Source organism: Thermobia domestica, chromosome 1 (assembly GCF_964235325.1).
Source record: "Thermobia domestica chromosome 1, izTheDome1.hap1.1, whole genome shotgun sequence".
Taxonomy (NCBI): Eukaryota; Metazoa; Arthropoda; class Insecta; order Zygentoma; family Lepismatidae; genus Thermobia; species Thermobia domestica.
The window spans coordinates 26,118,984-26,143,595 of NC_137454.1; the positions used below are offsets into that span (position 1 = coordinate 26,118,984).

Below are 24,612 nucleotides of genomic sequence, written 5' to 3' on the forward strand. Positions count from 1 at the left end.
TGACGGCACCGTGGAGCTTCGCACAGGACCCACTTCTCATCACATGTCAACACCCTGTTCAGAAACGGCTCCTTCCTCAGACGAGACAGCAAAGAAATACAGGTGTGTGCTCGCGTTGCCTTTTGGCCCGCAGTCAAAACATGTGGGACCCATCGACCCAGCTTGTAGTGCTTCCCAAATTGATGGAGCTGCTGCGGAATGGTTTCTCCACTCACACTGACTCGTAGTCCCAGTTCCTTACATAGCTGGCCTCTGTTCGCCTCACTTACTGAATGAATATCTTCATTTTCTACATGTGTTGGTCTTATTGTTAAACTACCGCTGCACTGTGTGCGTAGTCACGACATCTTCACCAAAAGCCTGACATATCTTCCGCCCCGCTGCAGCGGCGTTTGACTCCAGTTTAAACTCGTACGCATACACGCCCTTATGACGCTCTATGGAGGTCCCATGCTCACTCTATCCTTACGCAAGTTCACGGTGTAACTGAACCGCCACAACCAGGTAATATGTTGGATATACCCACACCAACAACTGACCTTCGCCTTATCTCCATTCACATTCAACTCACTGTGTGAGGGCCACACAGACCTCCACAAAAAGCAACAGAACTTTCTTTGTTACCTTTATACTTAGGTATATATTTTTTGGTTTATTTTGACGTGTAGAATAGTGCTGTGTAGTGCGTGGGCGTCATTTTTAGAACACCCGATATATATATATATATATATATATATATATATATATATATATATATATATATATATATATATATATATATATATATATATATATATATATATATATATATATTTGGTCTAGGAATTAATTCGTGCGGTTGGTACGCACACATTGAAGCTGTAGTACAAACACAAAATACATAAATACCTTAAGAAAAATATTGTCCATCGCTAGCCACCACTTTCGCCCATCTGTCAGGCAATGTACGGATTCCGTGGCGAAAGAAGTCCTCATCCTTGGAAGCGATCCAGTCAGAGACCCATGTTTCGATATCTTCTGAAGAAGTAAACCGCTGTCCAATCAAATAGTTGTTCATGCAATCGAACAAGTAGTAGTCCGAAGGAGCAACGTCTGGTGAATACGGCGGGTGGGGTAAAACTTCCCATCCGACATTTTCTAAATAGGTTTTGACCGGTTTTGCGACATGTGGGCGAGCGTTATCATGTTGAACAATAAGTTTATCATGTCTGTTCTCCCATTCTGGTCGTGTTCTGGCCAGAGCTTGCTTCAAACGCATTAATTGTCGTCGATAACGTTCTCCATTCATAGTTTCACCCGGTTGCAGCAGCTCATAGTACACCACACCTTTCATATCCCACCATATGCACAGCATAACCTTTGCACAGTGAATATCTCGTTTTGGTTGTGATGGACCTGGTTCACCTGGTTTCACCGAGGCCTTTTTTCGTTTAGGGTTCTCGTAATGGATCCACTTCTCATCACCCGTAATAATTCGATGCAGAAACCCCTTTCTGCTCTGTCGTTGAAGTAGTAATTCGCAAATGGTTTTTCGTCTTTCAACGTCTCTGTCTTTCAATTCATGTGGAACCCAATGTGACATCTTTTGAATCATTCCCATGGCTTTCAAGCGTTTGGAGACTGTTGTTTGATCAACGCCTAATGCTGCTGCAAGTTGTTCCTGCGTTTGACACGAATCCTGCTCGAGCAATGCTGTCAATTCTTCGTCTTGAAATTTTTTTGGCTGTCCAGCTCGCTCTTGGTCTGCCAAGCCGAAATCACCACTTCTAAACCGTGCAAACCACTTCTGACACGTTCGCTCAGCTAGAGCATGGTCACCATACACTTCCACCAAAATACGATGACTTTCAGTCGCACTTTTCTGCATGTTAAAGTAATGCAGCAGGACACCCCGCAAAAACACTTTATCAGGCACAAATTGCGCCATGTTCACTTAACTACAAACTGGTGTTGTTGACGCTTTAATCCACTGCCCTATACTACGAACGATACGCGATGACAGGGGTTTGCAACACATGTGTGGATACACGGAACTGTGGGACGCTCCGTTCGTTGCGCCATCTCTTGTCCACCCGCACGAATTAATTCCTAGACCAAATATATAGGGGTAAAGGGATTAGGAGTATACACTTAGCATCTACGCTCCCTAAGAAAAACACATTTATTAGTTGTACATTGAAAACCATGACTTTTTTTTTTTTTTTTTTTTGCTTGAATGTGAGATACAAACCTGTAAAGTACGTTCAGAGAAGAGAGTGAACAAACAAAAAGAAAAGTTCCAAAAAGTCCAAATGCATACTCTTGAAAACTTAGGAGGTTAAGATTATTACAAACGTCGGGCAAAACTTCACATTGACAATTGTCACTTACCTTAGGCCCATATTCATTGTAATCCGAACTATATCTCAACAAACTACTATAAGAAAAATAAAGCAAGAAACCGTTAGATATCTTACGCCAGTCTTATTTCTAACTTGGCTCATTACAGTATTCGAAGCAGCTCCGACAGTTCCTCCAAGTCGAGCCCAGGCTGAAGTTCCAAAGGCAAACGCATCTGAGTTCTTCACATCAATTCGTAGACTGCTCCTGAACCGAAATTATTGCTTCTTGCTTATTAGTTATGGAATCAACGTCGGAGTTTTCTATGGGGTATCCACATTGCTTAACCAAGTTGTCTTGAGTTATTTTCCGGTAAGTATTACGGCTTTAATGTATTCATAAATACCTTATATGCTTCAGCACAGAGGACCATTTTGATCTCTCTATCTGCCATTTTGATTGAGATGTTTCCTTGGTTCCATTATGTCATTGTTTGGATGGTACTTTTAAATATATAGGGTGTTTCTAAAACAACAACGACAACGTTTCGGAGGTGATTCTTGACACCAAGATAAGACAAAAAGTATAGACCAACCTCGGTGCAGAAATCCGTCATTTCGGGGTAATGGGCTGCCGAAAAGATGAAAAAATAAACTGATTAGTTCCTAAGCGAAGTCTTGACCCGACTGCGGTAGGTCCCATAGTTTTGGAGCTATGGACCTTCAAGATTCATTTTTTCATGTTTTCGGCAGCTTATAACTCCGAAAGGAAGCATTTGTGCACCCAGGTTGGTCTATACTTTTTCTTTTACCTTAGTGTCGGGAATCACCTCCGAAACTTTGTCGATGTAGTTTTGAAACTCCCTGTAGACAATGGCAAACTTAGAAAATTTCTTCATATCGGCAAAGTTAATACAAAAGACAGTGTCACGAACGCAATTTTTAATTACTATGGCCCAGATTTTTTTTAATGTGTATGCATATATGCAAGTGCATATTTTGAACGTAACTGTATATTCTAATGATATTCGCGTTTCTGTACAAGTATATATTTGAATTTACGAATCATTTAAATATTGTTAACGTCATGAATTGGTAGTTTTGTGTATATTCAACATCCTTTTAGAAAGTATTTTTCCTACCCCCTGGAACATGGGCGGCGCCAGGATTTTGGTAATGTGGGTGCAGGCTAGGATGGGACAACACATCCTAACATTGTTGCCAGAATGCTCTGCACTATTGACCCTAAAGATATCAAAAATAATCCCAAAGTTTTACTTTTAAAAAAATAGAAAAACCTGGTATGATAGCAAGTAACTTATGAGGGAGTCACTCAAATATATCCAAACATAGAAAACAAGAAATATACAAAATAGAAAGGATTCATGTAGGAAATCTGAAGCTCGAAATTAATGTGGGTGCAACTGCCCTTTAATACTCTTTTCGAACCATTAAAAAATGATATTGTCTACCAGGGTATTGATATCATTTATGTAGACTTTTCGACAATTGTTGAAACAGATAAACTTCTGGAAACTCAAGCGTACGCGCCTTTGGCGTGGGAGACCCGGGTTCGATTCCCGGCGGAGCTCATGTGGTTCGATTTCCACGTTAATCAATAGGTCCACGTCTCATATGGCCTCGCTGCTGAAAGGGACGTTAAACTCAATCAACTCAACTCAACTTCTGGAAACTCAAGGTGCAGGCCTCTATGAAATAGTCGAACCTCTTTAAAAAAAAACTTTTGACACAGTGTAGCATATACGTTATGTAATAGGCATATCCCGAGGTTCAGTCTGTATTGGAACTGCTTTACTTCTTAAAGGTTGCTAGAAAGGGAAAAAGTCTCTATTGCTCGCTGACAAGCAACGGCAAGGTTGTGACGTCACATTTAAATATCATTTTCTGAGATATGCACGCGTTTCTCACACGATTAAAAATATTCGATTGTTTCGCTGTCAAACATGAATTAAAGGCAGATTGCAAGAAAGCCTCAGAGATATAAGGTTCACAGTGCATGGCTATAGATGACAAAATGACCCTTGTCAGTAGCTCTCCTCCATTCAACCCTCAATTTACTAATAGAGGTCAGAAGGGTTTTATCTTCGTACTTTAGTTGTGTTGAAAGAAAGTGTTTGGAGTTAGCTTTTATACAGAATAGTGCTCAATGATTGTTGTGTGACTTCATTTGTTCTTTTTGTGACTTTTTTGGAAGCTCCTTTTTATGATTGGTTATTTTTTCTCCCAGCACAAGGTTTTGTATGTAATTTGGAAGCTAGAACACAGAAAGCGATTGGAATTATTTTGATTTGAGTGTATAGTAAGAAGAGTTGGTGTGGTTATGTTAGAATAATTGACGTGCCATCTCTTAGTCAGATAGTGCAATAGTGTCTCTATGAAAGTAATTATGGCGCTTCTACTCCAATCCGTATTGTGCAGACTATAGATTTCAACCCTTGATTACTTTCGTTGTGGTGGTCCCGCGTGGCATAGTCGATAACGCTCTCGCGCTCGGTGCGAGCGGTCTCGGGTTTGATTCCCAATAGAGCCACTCGGTCGAAAAAGTGTAACAGTTTTTTCAGGCCAGCCATTCTGAATCAATTCACACCAGGCAAATGCCGGGATGGTACCTGACATATAGGACCCAGGCCGCTTCCTTCTTTTCCCCATCCTTTCTTCCTTCCCTTTTATCGGGTAGTGTGTTCACCGAGGGACGTCATCCCTCATATACGTGACGGGCTAAATGGCCTTAAATGCCGACAGCCCAAAAATCTAAAAAATCCTAATCCAAATTCTACTTTCGTTGTGTATGTAGGTAAGTCCTTCTTTAAATTCTGGGCAGCACTCGTGCACACAGCAATCACTTAAAAAGTTCCCGCCATAATGCTTATTCATTCGACGATCAATTGCGGCTGTATTATATCCCTCTGCCTGAGAAATCACACTTGGCGAACGTTTCGATTTCACGTTTGCTACACCATAATGATTGAATGGCAAAGTCTCTATCGTAGGGTGGGATACGACTCGCTCGGGAAAGTAATGCTCCCGAAAGTACGTTTTTTCGCGGGCTACTTTAGTCAGCTGTTTTACGCGCTATCCTAGCCAGCTGTTTTAAGATGGTCACAAAATTTATATCATGGGGTCAAGGTGGAACAAAACGAACCCTGCGGGGTTTCTAACCCGTTCCTACTACTACTACTACTACTAATCTGCACAAAAGTAAGTAAATCACTTTTTTGAGTATTATTTTGATCTTATTTTAATAAAAAAGTGTTATGATTGTTTTTAAATAAAAAAACTTTCCTTGGTCCGGGTTTGAACCCACATCAAAAGCGATTACCGTTATTACCATGTAGCGCTTGCATGCACGGCCACGAGGGCCGACAGCAGCAAGTGTTTGATTTCTGCTATATGAATGCTACGTGGCAAGAAATGGATAACGCCAACCAATCAGAACAGTGTATTTCGTTAATAATTCCGGGAACATTACTCTCCCGAGCTAGTTCTGGGGGATGCAGGACATCCAGTGAACAGCTTCAAATTATCTTCGTTTCGGTCGTCTCACATGGTTCTCCATTCCTCGCTAAATAGAGGTTGAAAAAGTATAACCCTTGTATATTGTTCCATTCTCCCGTAACACAGCCTGTAGGTGTGTGCTATTTACTGATTTATAATGCTGTAATTTGCAGGGCTACGAAGAGGACGCTGGTCGTATAGGACTTGTAATAACCTTGTCAGGAGTCGTAGGATCGGTTGTTGGAGGCATTGTTCTGGACAAAACGCATTCGTTCAAGTGAGTAGACACGTACTAATTCTTTTTTTGTTTAGTTTCTTCATATTATTTTATTTCTTCAACGCAATTACAACCTAAAAAGCCTATATTATACATCCTGTTATAAACATCCCTAGTTTGAGACGAATTAGATCTATAGAAACAAGGCCGTATCCAAAAAAATGAGGAGTTCTTCATTATACACGGCGATTCTTTTGGTAGTAGACCCAAATAAAATACACATATTTCACCAACTTATGAAGATATAATTATGAAATTTGCGTCAAAGAAATGTGGGATATTGGAAAAGGAAATGGGGAGTAAATCCTTGCATCGTGAGGACAACTAGTATCTGACATCATGTGGTGTGCTGTCCTGTCACTATACTAACTAACTCTATGGCCTATGGAACCCGGAGGTTCAGTGCCGCGTTCACAAAAGCTCTCCACTGACTTCTATCCTTAGCTAATTCCTTCCAGTTTCTACTTTGTATTCCTATCTCTGCGAGATCCATCTTAATATTGTCCTCCCATCTGCGCCTAGGTCTTCCTAATGGTCGTTTTCCTATGGGTCTACCAGTCAAGCCTTTGAAGTTGTACGAAAATCAAGAAAATTAGTGTACACAACACAGCAATGTGTTTTTACCATTACTGGGTAACAGGTTCCTTTAAACAATGTCAGATCATATTTTTTTTAAAAAGAAAATATGGCGACAGGAAGGCAACCAGCAAATCAGACGATGAAAAGGTTAGAGACGACAGGTCACGTTCGCAAATATAAAACATCGCCTTTAGTTCTTCCTGGAAAATGGTGGTGAATGTTTCTATTATCTAATCTGGTTTCCACTTGCTTCTCATGGAGCGATGTATGGATGTTTCAAACTCTACTGAATTGTCTTTGAAATATTCACATTTTCTTGGGTCCAGTGCTGAAAGAATCATCATGTATGTAGACCGACTTAAAATGGTTTAAAATGTAAAACTTCATCCTGTAAAAAATTTGAGAATTTCAAGGTGACCAATGTTCATCTGAAGTTGCCTTGCATACAAATACAGTCTTGTTCCAAAACAACTTGACCATCTATACGTATATTTTAAAATGCCGTATTCTCGTAACCTACGTTGGACAAGTCAGTATTTTGCTTGAAATAGAGATCTTACGAAGCCAAAGCTGACCCATACTTGTTCCTTTTTCCATTTTAGGATAGGATAGAATAGGAGTTCTTTAAAGAGAAGTAGAGGCCAGAATTTTCTGAATAAAAGTGTACATCATTTGCATTTTTGTGTTAAAATTTTACAATATACAGGGTGATTCTTTGTAGGGTTTACAACTTCAATCAGTTATAATTCTTTATTGGAACCACATACAGACTTGGTTTATATGTCATTATACTGCAAAACACATCAAGTTTGACTCACGTAGTGAGTAGTTGTAAAGTTGACCACACGCGGCGTCACCGGTCAGTCGTTGAAAATGGAGACTATCACTGGTGCGGAAAGAGCTAAGTGCGTGTTTGGTTTGAAGAAACGAAGTCAGCAACGAGTGTACAGCGTAAGTTTCTCACACAATACGGCAAGGAACCACCCAGCAGACCAACAGTGTACAAATGGCACCAGACATTTATTGAAACAGGTTGTTCTGTGTGACACACAAAGACTCCAGTCCGCTCACCCGCGACTGACAATGTGGTGGAAGCAGTTAGAGAGAGTTTTTTCCACAGTCCTTGAAAATCTACACGACGTGCATGACAAGAAACTGGTGTCCCTCAAACCACTGTTTGTTGTGTATTGCGTAGACGTTTGTCCATGAAGCCATACAAACTGTCCTTGGTTCAAGCACTGAGTGAAGAGGATAAACATACCAGACATGAATTCTGTATTACCATGTTGGATCGCATTAGTGGTGATGAGTCATTCTTGAACAATGTGGAATTCAGTGACGAATCAACTTTTCATCTTTCCGGCCTAGTCAACACACACACAATTGTCGTATTTGGGGCACGGCAAATCCACATGCGGACGTAGAGCTGGTTCGTGACAGCCCCAAAGTGAACATGTTTTGCGCTGTTTCCAGAGCAAAGGTGTATGGACCATTCTCCTTTGCTGAGAGCACCATCACCGGCATCGCCTACCTTGATATGCTCCAGAACTTCCTTGTTCCACAGTTAGATGAAGATGACCACGATGGTCGCTTATGGTGGCAACAAGATGGCGCCCGCTGCACTACCTGATAGACGTAAGGGAATTTCTTGATTAGCGTTTCCCAGATAAGTGGATAGGTCGTAGTGGACCAATTGTCTGGTCGCCACGGTCTGCAGATTACACACCACTTGACTTCTTTCTGTGGGGGTTTGTGAAAGATAAGGTGTACACCCCTCCCCTACCTGATAATGTTAATGAACTGAAACATCGCATCATAACAGCCATCGTGTACATTACCTCCGAAATGTTGGTTGCTATTTGGACTTTCGTTGGGATGTGTTCAGGATGACCACAGGTCCACACATTGAGCCACAATGGATTTGTCACAAAAAAAAAAAAAAAAAAAATGAAGTGTTTTGCAGTATAGTGATATATAAACCAAGTCTGTAAGTGGCTTCAGTAAAGAATTATAACTGATTGAAGTTGTAAACCCTATAAAGTGAAAAGAATCTTCTGTATATGGTGAAAAGTGTCTACTTTTTGTTGGTCACCATTGTCTGCGTTAAAAAGAGGCCAGCTTAAAAGCAAAAAAAAAAAAAGAAAAAGAAACAAAAACTCTTATAGACTATAATGTAAATGCTTTTAGTGCAGTAACTAATTATCACTCACGTAGGGAAGATAGGGGGAACGGCGGTGACTTAAGGGAAATTTTAATTTACTCCCCGAATATGAACGTAAAACAAGTGATATCTCTCTGATGGATATAATGGTCTTTCGACTACGACACTGCAAGGTTACAAGCTCGTATCTATATTACACTGATATCCACGATTTAAAAAGTTGAGATTTGCTGTTGATCGGAATTTCCCACACGTGTGGAGAATGGCAGTCAGTCAGATGAGTAGGAAAATAAGGTAACAAAGTTAAAAGTTTGCCAACTTTGTATTGATTATTATTCTCCTTAGGTTTTCTTTTTCGACTTAAATAATTGCAGAAAACCGTACATGTTTTCAGTATGGATATATATAAAAAGTAGAAATATTAAAAAGTAATTACATAATTTTTGGCATGTAAGAATATGTTCATTAACTTACTATTAATATTTCACTAGCCTAAAGTAACAAAACGTATGTTATTTTACTCTCGTATAGCTAAAAGTTTACTTCAAACATAAAATATGCAGTAGTTGTAAAATAATCTGTGATGAAGTACAATAGACTAATGTAGACTCGTATTAGTCAGCTTATAGTTTTTATAATTTTATATTTAAAAGGTTCCTTTTAAAAGCTCATAAATTTCACTTATTTCTTCCTTCTCAAACATATTAGCTATTTTTTGTAAATACCAATCACACCGAGTGCATTCCTCATTAACTCAATAACCACACTGTCTACAACCACACCACAATGAATCATCCTTATCAAATTCTCCAGAAATTATACAGTTCACGTTTTCAGTAGGACAAGGACATTGTTTTCTTCTAAAGTACTAAGAGTAGATGTAAGATTCGTTTCCTTGATCGCGGTTTCATCAACCTTTTGAGCTAAACGCGTACGATAGCTTTTTCCTCTTTTCGACACACGAATTTCTTTAGCATTTCAATGATTTCCGCTCTTGTTGGTCACTGTGTTTTTCTTCTTTTCTTCCTGAGATTTCAAAACTTCTTTCGTGGGTTTCTTTTATCAATATTTCACAGTACTATGTGAAAGTAACAGTATTTGAAGGACAAGATGGCAAAAGCGAAATATTGGTAAAAATACACATCAACAGCTGAAGAGATCAGATCAGAGACGATATTTTTCTGTTGTAGAGAATCTGAACTTTGGAGCTAAGCAAGAACAACATTGCATTGTTCAAGTGTTTAAGGAAAATTTTGACCTGCCAACCAATCTCTTCCAACCATTCTGTTCAAATTGTGCTTAATGTTAATTCCTCCAGCGAACTCAAATGCTGACCAACGAAGATCATTTGGAGTTAAACAGTAAATCATATTTCTTAATAATTTCAGTTTATATGCAATTGATTCTTCTTCATTTTTCGTGAACACTGAATGTCGCCACAAGGTTGCGAATCTTTTTTTTTTTTTTTTTTTTTCCTGTAGCTTTAGCAGTAACACGAAACAATGTTCTTTCCATATGTTTTGTACTGCACATTCTAAGTTCTTCTGAATCCATGACGCTTTCGTAGTAGTCCTGTAGTTTCGGACCACTTGGAAAGATGTATTTTATTATTTATGTTAGTGGAATTTTCTCCTGCTGTATGAAAAGAAAAAGAAAATTATATATTTAAAAAAATGAATATGAGGTATGCCGATTATGTGTGGGAAAGTCCGGTCAGTTGACTGACATTGCCCCAAACGATATGGTCGAATATGTTACAATTGTTTATCCACAAACAAACACTGGAATTAAGTAACAAACATAAAATTAATCTCAGATTATAATACGAATCTAATCTTGGCACAAATTTTGAATTTACACATATAAATTACACTTATCTCAGCTTCCAGGTCCTTTCGGAAATTATAAGAAACACAACGAAAATAAACATTCAGCTCCTACTTCTTCACGCGTCAACAAAGAAATGATGCGCAAACTAATACAAGTTAGTCTGCCTAGTGGCAAAGTACAGCACCTATTGTGAAGCCTACACACTGTACCATATTTGTAAAAAATGTAGTGGCCGCCATTTCCCACCGACCGCCATTGCCCCAGTCTACCCTATTAGTTAGTATTTTATAAATCATATGTAATAAAAAATTATTTATACAATATAAAAACATAATTTCTAAGAAATATAAATATTAATTTCTGATTCGCTTTTAAATGTAATTTCGGCATGGTAATTAACTACAAAATGCTACGGCACACTTTTCCATTCTATATATGACGGTAGACTCAGACAAGATCGTCAGTTCCCGGAAATACCCAAAACATTCATACTACCTCAGTTCTCTTAGTAGCGAGACACCAAAAGTGACCTTATTGTTCGTTTGGAAATAGCTGATGATGTGTGTTGACTAACGAACAGCGGAACGAAAAGAGATTTTGTCAATTATTTTATTTTCTGTCTTTTTGATACTTTGCAACATGAATACGATTGTCATTTGTTGCCAATTTCTTTCTTTTCATATACTTGTCCAGAATATACATGAAACTAATGAGGACACCACCACCTGCTGTATTTTTGAAAAGTTACATTCAATGAATAATCTATATTTCTCCCTTGGATTTATTGATCTCACAAAACACACAACAGTTTAGGGTTTCTACAAAATAATAAAGGTCTCGTAAATGTCCAAAATACAGAGGCGAATTTAATATAACAACGGAGGAATAACATTGCTTCGATTCGGCCAAGTTCCATGTTCCACATCTGGCCAAGTTACAAAACAATAAGTAATACACTGTACAAGTCTTTTTTTCCAAAATGCAGATTCCATAAGAAAGGGGTCAAGTTAACATATGTCACTTTAATGCAATTTGTATGTTGTTTGAATGTCAAACGCATGTATTCTTTTCAACTGTAGTTTATGAAACTTTTTTTTTTTTTTTTAGTTTTATTTAAACTAATATTTGTAATTTTCCTGGTCTGATACTGAATATCAAGAGAGATGCCTTTTTATTGTTATTACTCGATGCGTATGGTGTGCATGTGATAAGATAATTCGTTGGGTATGCCTGGGTAATAACAATAACGAACTAAAGTCAGATAGACATAATTCAAACAATTAATTGAAGTGGAAGATATACTTCAGAATGAATGAATAGCTTTATCGTCATTTGTACAATAACAACATAAATCCTTATCTTTAAGCCTGATATTAACTCCCACGCTCTCTTTTCCTGGCAAAGATATTGTAGTCATTTTCAAAATGTCGCATCATCATCGCATTTTATTTTTCTTTACCCTTTTTCATCATCCTTTATTTGCGATGACACTAGAGACAAAATGAAGAGACACGTATTTTACTATACAAGCAACCGTGGGGTCTAAGGGGTTAATCCACTTCAACTTCAATATTGCACCTGTTCTGCGGCAACGAAAACCACACAAATACATCTCCGATTTTAATTAAACTTAGAGAATGGGCGCTAGAGACAAAATAAGGAGACCTATATTTTGTTATATTAGCAATCGTGGCTTTAGGGGGAAAATTCCCTGCAACTTCAATATTACCCAACCAGGAACTCGGCCTACACCACACCACACACGGTGTTGTTGGGCCAATTGGTAGCATGCGCATCAATCCAGCTAATGTTATATGACTACTGTCGGCGTATTTTGCCAGTATGATAGAGCTGCGAGAAACTCGTATCATAAGCAGTGAAACTCAACTTGTCAGTCATATCCAGGACATAATAGCCGCAGGCATGAGAGAGTCTTTGCCAAGGTATGAAGAAGTTACCATAGTTCATTCTGATGAGGCTGATGACATCCAAGAGCCATTCGCTATTCAAGACTGAACAAGAAGAGTATGAACTTAACAATGGAATGGAAGATACCAGTAGCGTACCAGGAATTTATTTCGGAGGGGGTCCAAACTCAATATGAGGGTATTTTTTATTAAAATTCCTAAAATGGCCCCTAAAATTAGGCTAATATTATACAAAAATCAAAGTTTCGGGAGGGGTCCGGACCCCCAGGACCCACCCTCTGCGTACGTCCCTGGAAGATACCAGGACTTGTAGTAAAGGGAGAGAACCAGTGAATTTGGAATAGAAAAGAAGGGTTCTCAACTATTGGAAGAGTGGAAAACATAAGTTAATTTCGGTGAGCAATGTCATTTCAAAATACAAGAGAGTTGAGTCCAAAAGTCTGTTGTACCGCTGGGAGAAATAAATTGCTTCTGGTAATACATACAGAGTCAAACTGCGTGAACTGTCGCATGTTGTGCTTCAGTCTTTTAAAACTTCCCTTGCTGTAAATATCTAGATTCATGACGTTGACCTCCAACGTTGGGCTCTACAAGCAAGTTGGAAAATAATCTCCCAACGTTCACTGCATCCAGAAAGTGGTTATTGACATTTAAACGTACCCACAACATTGTTTCACGAAAGGATACGATGGCGCGCCTGGAACAAACCACAGAGGACAAAGCAATAATTATAAACTCCGTTCAACTAGTGCAAGGAAACATTGCTAATGTTGGATCACAGTAAATTTCTATAATTCGGATCACAGTGAATTTCAACTGGAAATGCATAGCGTTCCAACTTTATCCCTCCAAGGATCAAAACATGTGGAGAATGTGATGCAATCAGTAAGTTCTACAACTTACAATTTCAACCATTATTTTCTGGTAAGTTACTTTCGCCCTTATTCAATGTTCTTCAAGAATCTGGCCTGGACTTTGACCCACGAGTGAAATAAACATTGTTCCGCCCTGTAAACGTATATTTGGCTATATCATTTTCAGAGAAAAGTTTCAAAGAACACTTCCACCTGTGGCTACAGAATGTATATTTCCCTCCTAACATAAACAATAGTATGCTCCCACTAGATTATTGGATGGACCATTGTGAAAGAGACGTGCAAGAAATCACCCCAGACAAAACTACCATGACACTGATGACGATACCAAGAGGATTCATGGGTCAGTTACAATCTTTGGATGTGTACGGTTTCCGATTATGGAAACAGTTTGTACTTAGATTCTTAGACGTTGGGATGTTGGAGGCACCCGATATTAAGTTACATGTGCATAATAACATTATCAAATTACAGCCAGTTGAGCATAATTAATTTTCTTCTCCATAATTTCAAAGTGTATTTCAATATGTGTGGTACAAATCAGGGCACGTTGTACAGCAGCCACGATCCTTTGAAACAGCTGTTAATTTTTGTCTGAACAAAAACGAAAAAGTAACATGTAATATATGTGGTGCTTTTGTATTCACAAGGTGCACTTTGTGCATGCACTCGTTATGTTTACAACATTTTTTTTACGAATATTACTATCGTAAAAACTTTATTCAATAAATCATGGATAATGTTCACTAAGTATGGAATTGTTTATATCTTAAAGTTAGAGGGAGTTTCCCCCATAAACTCCACAGTTGCCGATATAACAAAATACGGATCTCTTTAATTTTTTCTCTAGTGTTCACTGCATATGTGTCGTTAAAATCGGCGTGTACCACCTGGCTACCTCCCCTTGTAAGTTACGGAAACGTGACTGAATGATTATAAAGTAAAATATACGCTTCCCCATATCGTCGGCGGCAATTCAAAACCTGCTATGTGCATTTTGCAGGAGAAGCGAAAAACAGTATCCTGGTTAGCTTTTTGGCTTTATAAAAGTGATGTTATAAGTAATATTTGATGCTGCACGTAACTGGTACCTTCTCAAGTTACTTGAGAAGGTACCAGTTACGTGCAGCATCAAATATTACTTATAACATCACTTTTATAAAGCCAAAAAGCTAACCAGGATACTGTTTTTCGCTTCTCCTGCAAAATGCACATAGCAGGTTTTGAATTGCCGCCGACGATATACTTTTCCTATCGTAGCAAGCGTATTGTTTGGAATGGAAAATGAGATTTTTTGAAGTTTGCACCTACGTTGACAGTGAAAGTAACAAGATTTCTTGACTCGTTCACTACGTCACTTGGAATGTCAATAAAAGTGCACGGCTTCAATTATTACATTTCCGATCCCAAATGATCTGGTTTCTATGTACAGGGAGCATAAGCGAATATATAATTTACATTTACTTCCATCACTATTTACTTTGTCATCCACTTAACCTTTAACCCTTTTACGGTCCAAGTGTCATTTTCTTATGTGCGTGCTGTAATACCGTTTTTTTTTTTTTCATTCACTGTTGAAAGACGGTCTAGACCGCTATATAGGGCATAGTTATTGTGTACGCGTGAGGAGAGCATTCACATTACTAATAATAATAATAAAAAAAACAATTATTTGCATTGTGGAATATTTGGACTGAGAAAGGGAAATTCTGATATTCTGAAGGGATTTTATGCTGATTCAGATTGGGAACACTGATCGGAGATCAAAAACAAAGGATTCCTTTTCCGATTTCGAAATAGGTCTCAAAGTTCCTAATTGTTTATCGTCAAAACAAACACATGTGTGTTGTAATTAAATGGTCCCTAACGCCCCTGCCATCTACTGAGACAACACTTTTTTTGGTCTTTTCTGTCAGTAAGGTGCTGTCACCTAAGGAGAAATAATAGAACTAAGTCTTGCCTTGAACCACTAACAAATTTCAGCACCTCCAGGATTAACACTATCCTTAATAAAAGATACATTTTCATGACATCCACATGAATGTCACTAGTACGCAAGGAGTTAAAGCTGATTATTTTGGAAATACAACCAGAAATTATTAATTTTCCTTTTCACTACCCTAAGACGGGATTACTTTGCACAAGAATTAAGGAATTTTAAAGGAAATCGCATGTAACTTTCAAACGTAATGATTTAGAACGTTGTATTTTAAACATATAGGGCCTTATGCAGAATCGTTTTGACGGCTGATTAACACCATACTATGGGGTTGACTAAATGATGGTTATCAAAATTGTATTCAGAGTCTCTGATTAGGACGTAGTATTGGACTAAGTTAATCACATGTGACTAATTAATCTAGAGCAGAGACTAATCTTTTACCCACGGTTTAGCGTGCGACACAACATTTCGTATTTCGTAATTCATGTATTTTCATTTTTACAAACTACGCATGCGCTCATCTACTTTTCCGTAGTTGCCACATTTATTTTACTCACCGATGCATTGGGGTTCTATAAGTTAATCATACCGAAATCATCATTTTAGTTGTACTCAAAGTAGACTCTGAATACCAAAAAATGCACCATCCTTAGTAAAAATTTAATATGCTTACTAACTAGTCAATGACTAACCTTCGATTCTCTCTGAATACCGCCCATAATAGCTATGTACAAGGGTGAATCAAAAAGTAAGGTGAATTGTTGATTTACAGAAAAGCGTACAGAGATACGTCGATGAAGCTTTACTATGTTTGAAGTATGGTATCACACTATTATTCGAAGAAGGAACCGTAGTTGTCTAAACATTTATTCCAACGTGGCATTAAATCATCCATGCCCTGTTGAAATAAATGTGGTTCCAGATTTCCTAACCAGGTACGTGTAGCCTGTTGTGCCTCTGTCAGTGTCTGGAAACGCTGTCCACGGAGATGTTGCTTCAGGGGGCCGAACAAAAGGTAATTCGACGGGGCTAAATCAGGGCTATACGGAGGTGATCGAGAATTTCCCACTTGAACCCGCGGAGGTGTGTACGGGTCCGTTCGGCTGTATGTGGACGTGCGTTATCATGTAGTAACAACACGCCCTCTCGGAGTGCCCCCCACTGTTTCTGCCGTATGGCTGCTTTCAGCCTGTCCAGGGTTTTGCAGTAGGTGTCTGCATTAATGGTCGTACCCTTTTCCAGAAATTCAACATGAATAACACCGAGACGGTCCCAAAAGACAGTAGCCATTTTTTTCTGGGCAGATGCTATTGTCTTGCATTTCTTGGCCTGTGGTGACGATGGATGTTTCCATGTCATGCTCTGACGTTTGGATTCGGGTGTCCATAGAGGTATCGGAGTTTCATTATGATGCGATAAAGAAATACATTTCCTTCGTCGGCATAACGTGTGAGGTGGCTCCGGGAAATGCCCATTCGCTGGTTTTTGTGTTCGTTACTCAGAAGCTTGGGTACCCAGCGCGCACACACTTTTGTGAAGCCCAGTTGGTCATGGACGATACCGCTTGCGGAACCATAAGACATATTCAATTCATTGGCAATGTCCTGCAACCGCACTCTTCTGTCTTCACGAATCATGGCATTGACGACAGCCACATTCGTGTCGGTGATGGACGTTGATGGTCTGCCACTTCTGCCATCATCTGTGACAGTACTCCTACCACTTGCAAATGCGTTACACCACACGTACACTTGCTTCAGCGACATAACACTATCTCCTAAGACCTGCACCAATTCTCGATGAATATCACATGGTTTTGTTCCCTTGGCCCAGAAAAAACGAATGACACCGCGCACTTACCCCTTGGTGTAATGTTCCAGTCGTTGCGCCATCTTTGAGTTGCTCTCAGCACCAGACGGGTGGACATAGAATGTTGTACAAGCCGTCACATTTCTATTACCAGATTACCTGTAACATGGAAAAGAATTAATTAGCTACACACAATACTGTGGGTTTGACAGGCAATTTCACCTTACTTTTTGATTTATCCTTGTATAAGGAAAACATTTGTTCAAGTGCATTTGTAAACATTCAGTATGACCATAGTTATTGAAATATAAACTTTGGTTCAAAGTAACCCGATAGGTGGGGATACTTTGCACAACATACAAAAAAGTATGTTCAACATACGAACATAAGGTTTCTGTGCAATGTTTTCCCTTCAGTATTTATACATTTCAGTTCCTACACAAAACTGCATGCACTCTACAAATATTGATATTGGTGTTTTCTGGTACCGGCACAGGAACCACATTCTAATAGTTTTGCATATGCCCCCCACAAAAATGCCAACTCAAGAACAGAAAAAATCACCGTGAACTGATTACCCTTGGTTGCTCTTTATGTTCGAGAATATAATTCCAAACGTAATCAGTTAAATATTTACGGTGTTTGGGACTTTCAGGCTGAAGCCCACCCAAATTTCACGATTTCTTTCTTTCTTTCTTTTTTTTATCTAATGTTAGTCATTCCTATGCGTATAAGCTTCAAGCCTCCCTCCAAAAAGTCTAGTGATTAAAAAAAAACTAAGCTTCTCTAAGTGAAGCCTCTCTCAAACTAATTTTCTGGATCCGCCACTGTTCGTAATTTATTTTCCAACAAGAAATCTATTCCGGCATCTACCTAAATAGGAAATTTACCTAAAATTTGAAAACAAGAGGTACCAGCAGTAATAATTTCCTATCTAATGGGTTACTTTGGACTGATGCAAAGTAACCCCGATTAGAAGCTGAAACCATCTTCTCCCAGTTTTATTTTATTTTTTTTATTTTTTTTTAATTTTTTTTATGACTTTAAAACGTTTTACACTTCAATTTCAACTGTTGTTTCAAAGTTAAATTGTACACAGTAGTATTCTACGAAACTGACTTAACTTTGACGGAAATTCTTGTACAGCGGGGGACACTTCTAAATGGTACACCTTAGCCGTAAATCTCCATATGGTTGTACCATTTAGAAGTGTCCCCCGCTGTACGTGATGTCTTTCAAATTTTGTCGGCCTTTATAATGACTGCTTTCCATACCTCTACAACAACAAACCCTTCGGATAATTAGAACTGAAGTTGACCACCAATATTATAACCAAAATACAGTTAGATGTTCTATCTTACGGTGGCAGTTGAAACTTTCTCTTTACAGTTCATGGTTTAACAGACAGAGGACTGTGAAACTCTTTTTCGTATTTTATGCAAAGTAACACCTGATGTGCAAAGTAACCCCGTCTTACGCAAGGTTGCCAGACGTCCAGATTTTAGCCGGACCATCCGGATTTTGGACATAAAAATTGATGTCCGGCTTTGTATCCAAGCCGGACGCGCTTTTATCCTCCTTTTCGAGTGTAGAGACTTAATTAATTAAACAAGTCCACAAAGTTTCATGATGCATAAAATATTGCTAGAATGAAGTTATTATAAATAAGTTATTCGTGGATTATTAAATACTTGATCGTGGAACACTACAGTTGGATGAACCCAATGTATATTATTGAAAACAATAGTGACTACATTGAAACAATGTAGATTGTCATTTGTCATTTGTTCGTATAAGATATTGAATGATGATTAATTTACGTAATCTACGTTTTCAAAAACAATTAAAACAAATTTAGTGAAGCAGTCCACTGGGCTACAAGGCTGGGACTTTCTTTATAAATCTCTCGAAAGGGAGATAACTAGAACTAGAAACAGTTCGACTTTGATCCGAAAACCTGTAATTTTCGCTCAAATGCGTCTATGAACTGTGATCCTGAATATAATTTTAGTCCTATTTTATATAACAAGAAAGAAGATTATGGCGAACTATGTCATATATATTTTAGTGCTCAAGAAATCGAATATTAACGGAAAGAATTTGACGACATGCCTAAAAGTGCAAAAGTTAATCGTTATGCATAATTGTATTATTTGTTATTGTGACATTGACATTTCCAACAAAGGAAAGGGTGACCTTTTAAACATGCAAAGACAAGTAAACATAAATTAAAGGTGAACAATGATTCAACTTCGAAGAATTTGGAGACATTTTTTTCCTAGAAAGTTTTCGCAGGAAGTTGAAAAAAGTACGGCTACAGAATTGTATTACTTTACCTTAATGCTTTATTACTGTATTATTTTACTTTAATAATGTATTAATTTCTATTTTTTTTTCTTTTTCTTTAAAATGTGCTGTTTGAAATAATCTGGAAGCAAACTTAAGTTTCGATAAAAGCAAATCTTTTAGTGATTTTTAAAGTCAAAGTGTCCTCCTTTCTGATTTTACAAATCTGGCAACCCTAGTCTTACGGTATGTTTATAAATGCAATACTCAACCATTTCACTTTCCATATGTAGTGCATTTATTTGAAATCCACCAGTAACAAATAATACCGGAAGTATATCATGCTTGATCTCTATATACATAAGCTAATTTTAAAAATATTAACGACCATGTTGTTTAACAAACCATGTAATGCGATGGCTGATGCTGACATAACAACAAATTGCCAACGTTCAGTCTTCATTTTCATTATTCTAGCTGCTACTGGTACATATATCAGGTGTCTATCTGATTAGTAGTTTTGGTTAAGCATAATATCCATCTAATTGGGTGTTACTAGTATATCACCTTAATTTATTACAAGAAAGATTTGACATGTTTTATATTATGGACTCAGTTTACATTGCGCTTACATTCTGTACTGCTCGTAACTAATTACTCTTGCAAAATTCTAAAGAAAATGAAAATGGTCACAAAGTATATTGTTTATTATTATTATTATTATTATTATTATTATTATTATTATTATTATTATTATTATTATTATTATTATTACTCTATTTTATTATTAATTTTGTTTTTCAGAGGGACAACTATAATTGTGTATGCAATGGCAGTTGCAGGAATGGTAGCATATACTTTTATATTGCAGGCTGGATATATAGGAATTGTTTATGGTATAGGAGCAGCTCTTGGGTAAGAATACATTGCTTTCTAGTATTATTTTTTATTTGTAATTTCCATAGTAAGAGCTTCATCTTCACACGCTGAGAAATTATTACTACCGAAACCTGCCATAACGGACACCTCTATAATACGAACAGATTGTTTCCTCCTAACAAAAATACATTTATTATTACTACTGGACAGAACACCATCTTTTACGGACACTCTCACGTACAGAGCCGGCCCAAGACAATTTCCCGTCCCGTGCAATGGCATAATTTGCTGCCTCCCTTTCTCCAGAAAGAACTAAACTTAAAAGCCACGATTTTATGTATGATATCCAATCATAAACAACAAAGAGGAGGGAAAAGCACCCGCACTCAGAAAGACATAACACTACAAATACAATCTCGATGTCTGTTTTTTTTTTCTTTAAATAATAAACTGTTATGTTAGAGAAAGATAAAGCAAACACATTTGCAGAAGAAAGATGGTAATCCTTTTTATAGAATTCTATATCGAACTTCAATCTCAATATATCGGTTTGCAACTCCAGTACAACTAGCATTTTTATCTTTATTTCTTGATTTTCCTTCTACATCTGTTATTTTTTTTTTTTGAAAAAAGAAAAAAACTTGTTTCTACCTTCAATGATAAGGAACTTATTTGTGACAAAGACAAAACTAGTTTTCATATCAAAACTGATAACTAACTAAATGGAACAGGTCTTCGCTATTATTCGAGAATTGAGTTCTTGTATTTGAAAACAATCAAGCAATTCATGCTGGATTTGCCTGACTATTTGCTTTAGCACTGTCCATTGGCCCTAAACTAATGCGACCTAAATATGATTTATTAAATTATTATTCAAATAGAAGGTCAGCTTAGTAAATTTAACTATCATTATGATGAAGTCTGTTTCCAACAAGAAATATTTATTTTGCAGTTACGACAGATTTCGTCTCTCCTCGAAACTTGCTGCGCTGTGCAAATACATGTGTTGCAAACATGGTACAATCCGCGGCAAAAAACCTGCAACATGAGGATGTAAGTTTATTGTGAAACTACGCCTAACAGCACAGGGAATGAACGTAACGTCTAAGTGGAACGAATCACGCCAGGATAAACCTCGGCCTCCCCCCGTGCACACTTATTTTGAAGCAAAAGACTTCGTCATTTCACAACAAACTTATATGTTCATGTTGCAGGTTTTTTGCCGCGGATTGTACAACCGGCCCATATGGATACTAATAGTCTTCTTTTATGCACAACATTTTAGTAACTTTTTCATAACGGACAAAGTCATTTCTGAGTTTATACGTATTTAGCCCAGAAAATACTTTCTCCAACGTGAAGAATAGATCTGGGATATACAACAGTAGATAGAAAATTACTTCCGCACAAAACGTCTTTGTCACCAGCCACAATCATCATGCACAACAGTCGCAAACTGAAGTTGAAATTCTTCTTTTCCCTGTTCGTTATAAATTACTTTGTAGCAGAAATCCTAGAAAAATATTCAATGAGCTACGAGTATTTTCCTTTTAGTAGAGTTAGTGCGAATTAAAGAGTTTTTTTTTTTTTTTTAAACAGTGATTTGAGATGTACTTACCATAAAACGAAAATTACCATCCATACAGTACACGTGCATTTTGCAGTACATGTCCCTGTAAACACATTCCTTAGCGATACTTTTGTTTCTTTACAGAGAGAGATTTTCCTTCCATGCCCCGATAATTCGAACACTGAGTACAGCATTTTAATGTTAGCCTATATTTACATTTATAACACTAATGCAGTGGCGGCGATTGGATGTTGAAAGTGGGGGCAAAATATTTGTATATCAATGTTAGCTTTCCTGATTGTTTCTAAGAGCTTGTTTATAGAGCTCCTTCGTGGCTAAGTGGCCGGTGGCAATAGCCGAGTGGTCTCGGGCGTTCGGCTTCGGATCATGAGGCGCAATCCACTGGGGGTTCGAATCCCCCTGAAGAGCAAGGTCGTGATTTTAACTGTCCTGGATCTTTCTGTGTTTGTGTCCCTGTCGTGTTTGGATTACGCAGAAATTGCGCGAATTGCCAATGGCGAACATTATCCCGGTTGGGACGAATTAAAAAAAAAAAAAGCGGTTAGCGTATGCACCTTTGGCGCGGGAGACCCGGGTTCGATTCCCGACAGGAGCTCCCCCTCCTCCTCCCCTTCCTCAAGTTGCGGGACTGAATTTAGATTTAAACAGCATCGAAAGTGTCACTGTTCTTCTCAGAGACCCTGAAAACTGTAGATGCAACAATAATATCGGTCATTTTCGATCAGTTTTAAATATCTCCCTCCCTCCCCCTCCTGTAAGTTGCGCCATCAAAGTGATATAATAAAAACCATGCCAGGTTCGAAACTCATCTATGTTGAAAGTTTGATCAAGGTCGGTTGAGTGGTTTAAGAGTTATTAAGTTTTATTTATTTTTATATATCTCTCCCTCCCCTTCCACTCCCCTAAGTTCTGCCGTTAAAGTGAAATTACAAAAAACTTTCCCAGGCTCGAACCTCATCTATGTTGAAAATTTAATCGAGATTGGTTATTTGGTTCAAAAGTTGTTTTATTTATTTTTTATATCTCCTCCTCCCCCTCCCTTAAGTTCTACCATTACAGTAAACGTGATAGATAAAAACACTCCCAGGTCCGAATCTCATCTATGTCGAAAATTTGATCAAGATTGGTCGGGTGGTTGAAGAGATTAAGAATCATAAACATTGTCATTTTCAATTTTATAATATAGATAGACTAGCCTTTGGCTAGCTGGGGGCTCCGCCCCCAGACCCCCGAGTTCGCTCGGTCTACTGCCTCGCATTTCTTATCTATTGGCCATTGCATCAACAGTGAATTTCCTGAACTTGCCTTTCATATTTTCTGAATTTGCCCATCCGGGGGCTTCGCCCCCACACTACCTTTGCTCGGCCAACGGCCTCGCATTTCTTAAACCCACAATTCTATCGGTTTTTTTCCTATTCGACTATCTAAAAGATAAGATTTTGTATCCCAAGAAAATGCCCATTTAAATAGCATGGGAATTTCTTCATCCCCCTTTAGACCCCTATTTTTTTTTTTTTTTTTTTTTTTTTTAATATTCAGTTTTTGCAATTTTGCTGTATGTTAGTCCTGGAAGGTACAATCATGCCAAATTTCATCATTCTAATCCTGCCGGGAATGCCTATACATTTTGAGGTATAGAAGGCATCCCATATAAATAACATGGGAAAGATTTTTCAGTTCCTATAAAACCACTCTATGTTTGGAAATTTTTATTTCTGATAATTCACTTAGGCAACGCTAACGAAAACATACAAGCACACCGAATTTCAAGTTCTTATTACAAATCTAAGTACCTAAAACATGAGATTATAGGCCCCCCCCAAAAAAAAAGCCCATTTAAATAACGGGGAAATTCTTCATCCCCTTTTTAGACCCCCTAAAAATTAAAAACATTCACTTTTGGCAATTTTTCTGTCGGTAAGTTCCGGCAAGCTACAATAATGCCAAATTTAATCATTGTAGCCCTACAGGACGTGCTCAATAATTTATGTCAGCTCATGTAGTTTTATATATAGGGCCTAGTTAGGATTACGTTGGTGTATAGACTTCTTTTTTTGACACAAGATCAAAATAAAACAAACTGTTCCTGGAAAATAATTCGCCTTTGAACTCAGATCTGATAGAAGAATTTCTCCATAGGCCTCAGTTTTCATGTGAGAATGTTTCTTGTACATGCGTATTGCAGCTTTCGTAAATACATACTGGTATCATTAGGATATGGTCTCATAACAGAAGTACCTAAATTAAAGTGTTTAAAAATCAATGTTAATATACGAAGGAATCAAAGGGAAAGCAGTGACGCTCGTGACTAGTACGCTCGCTTCTTCTGCTGAGGGTCGCAGCTTCGATCCCCGTTCGAACCGGTTTTCTTTTGAATATAGATAAATCGCGTGTTTCGGAACCCACGTTTAGAAGTTCTGTGTCATATACCCTAGGTGCTGAACAGGAGGTTAATTTGCAAAATTAAATTAAACAAAGAAATCAAAGCAATGAGCAACATAAAAGTAAATAAAAGTTAAGAAACATACATAAAAATGTTTCCTTTCCGGTTTTCTGCGAAACTTTAGCTCAGAAATGTCTCAGCCTAATGTCCAGGAGTAGTCAGACAATATTGCTGCACT

The 24,612-nt window shown here is 37.9% G+C and overlaps 1 protein-coding gene across 4 annotated transcripts in view; it reads left to right on the forward strand.

Annotated features, from left to right (window-relative positions):
* The window catches only part of LOC145683866 (choline/ethanolamine transporter flvcr2a-like), a 117,662-nt gene that overhangs the window by 89,660 nt on the left and 3,390 nt on the right, over positions 1 to 24,612 (forward strand). For all 4 annotated transcript variants that reach the window (XM_081755515.1, XM_081755506.1, XM_081755488.1 and 1 more), the window contains exons 5-7: positions 2,489 to 2,691; positions 6,008 to 6,111; positions 20,326 to 20,436. In XM_081755515.1, the coding sequence (XP_081611641.1) occupies positions 2,489 to 2,691; positions 6,008 to 6,111; positions 20,326 to 20,436 (418 nt within the window). The remainder of the gene's footprint in view (positions 1 to 2,488; positions 2,692 to 6,007; positions 6,112 to 20,325; positions 20,437 to 24,612) is intronic.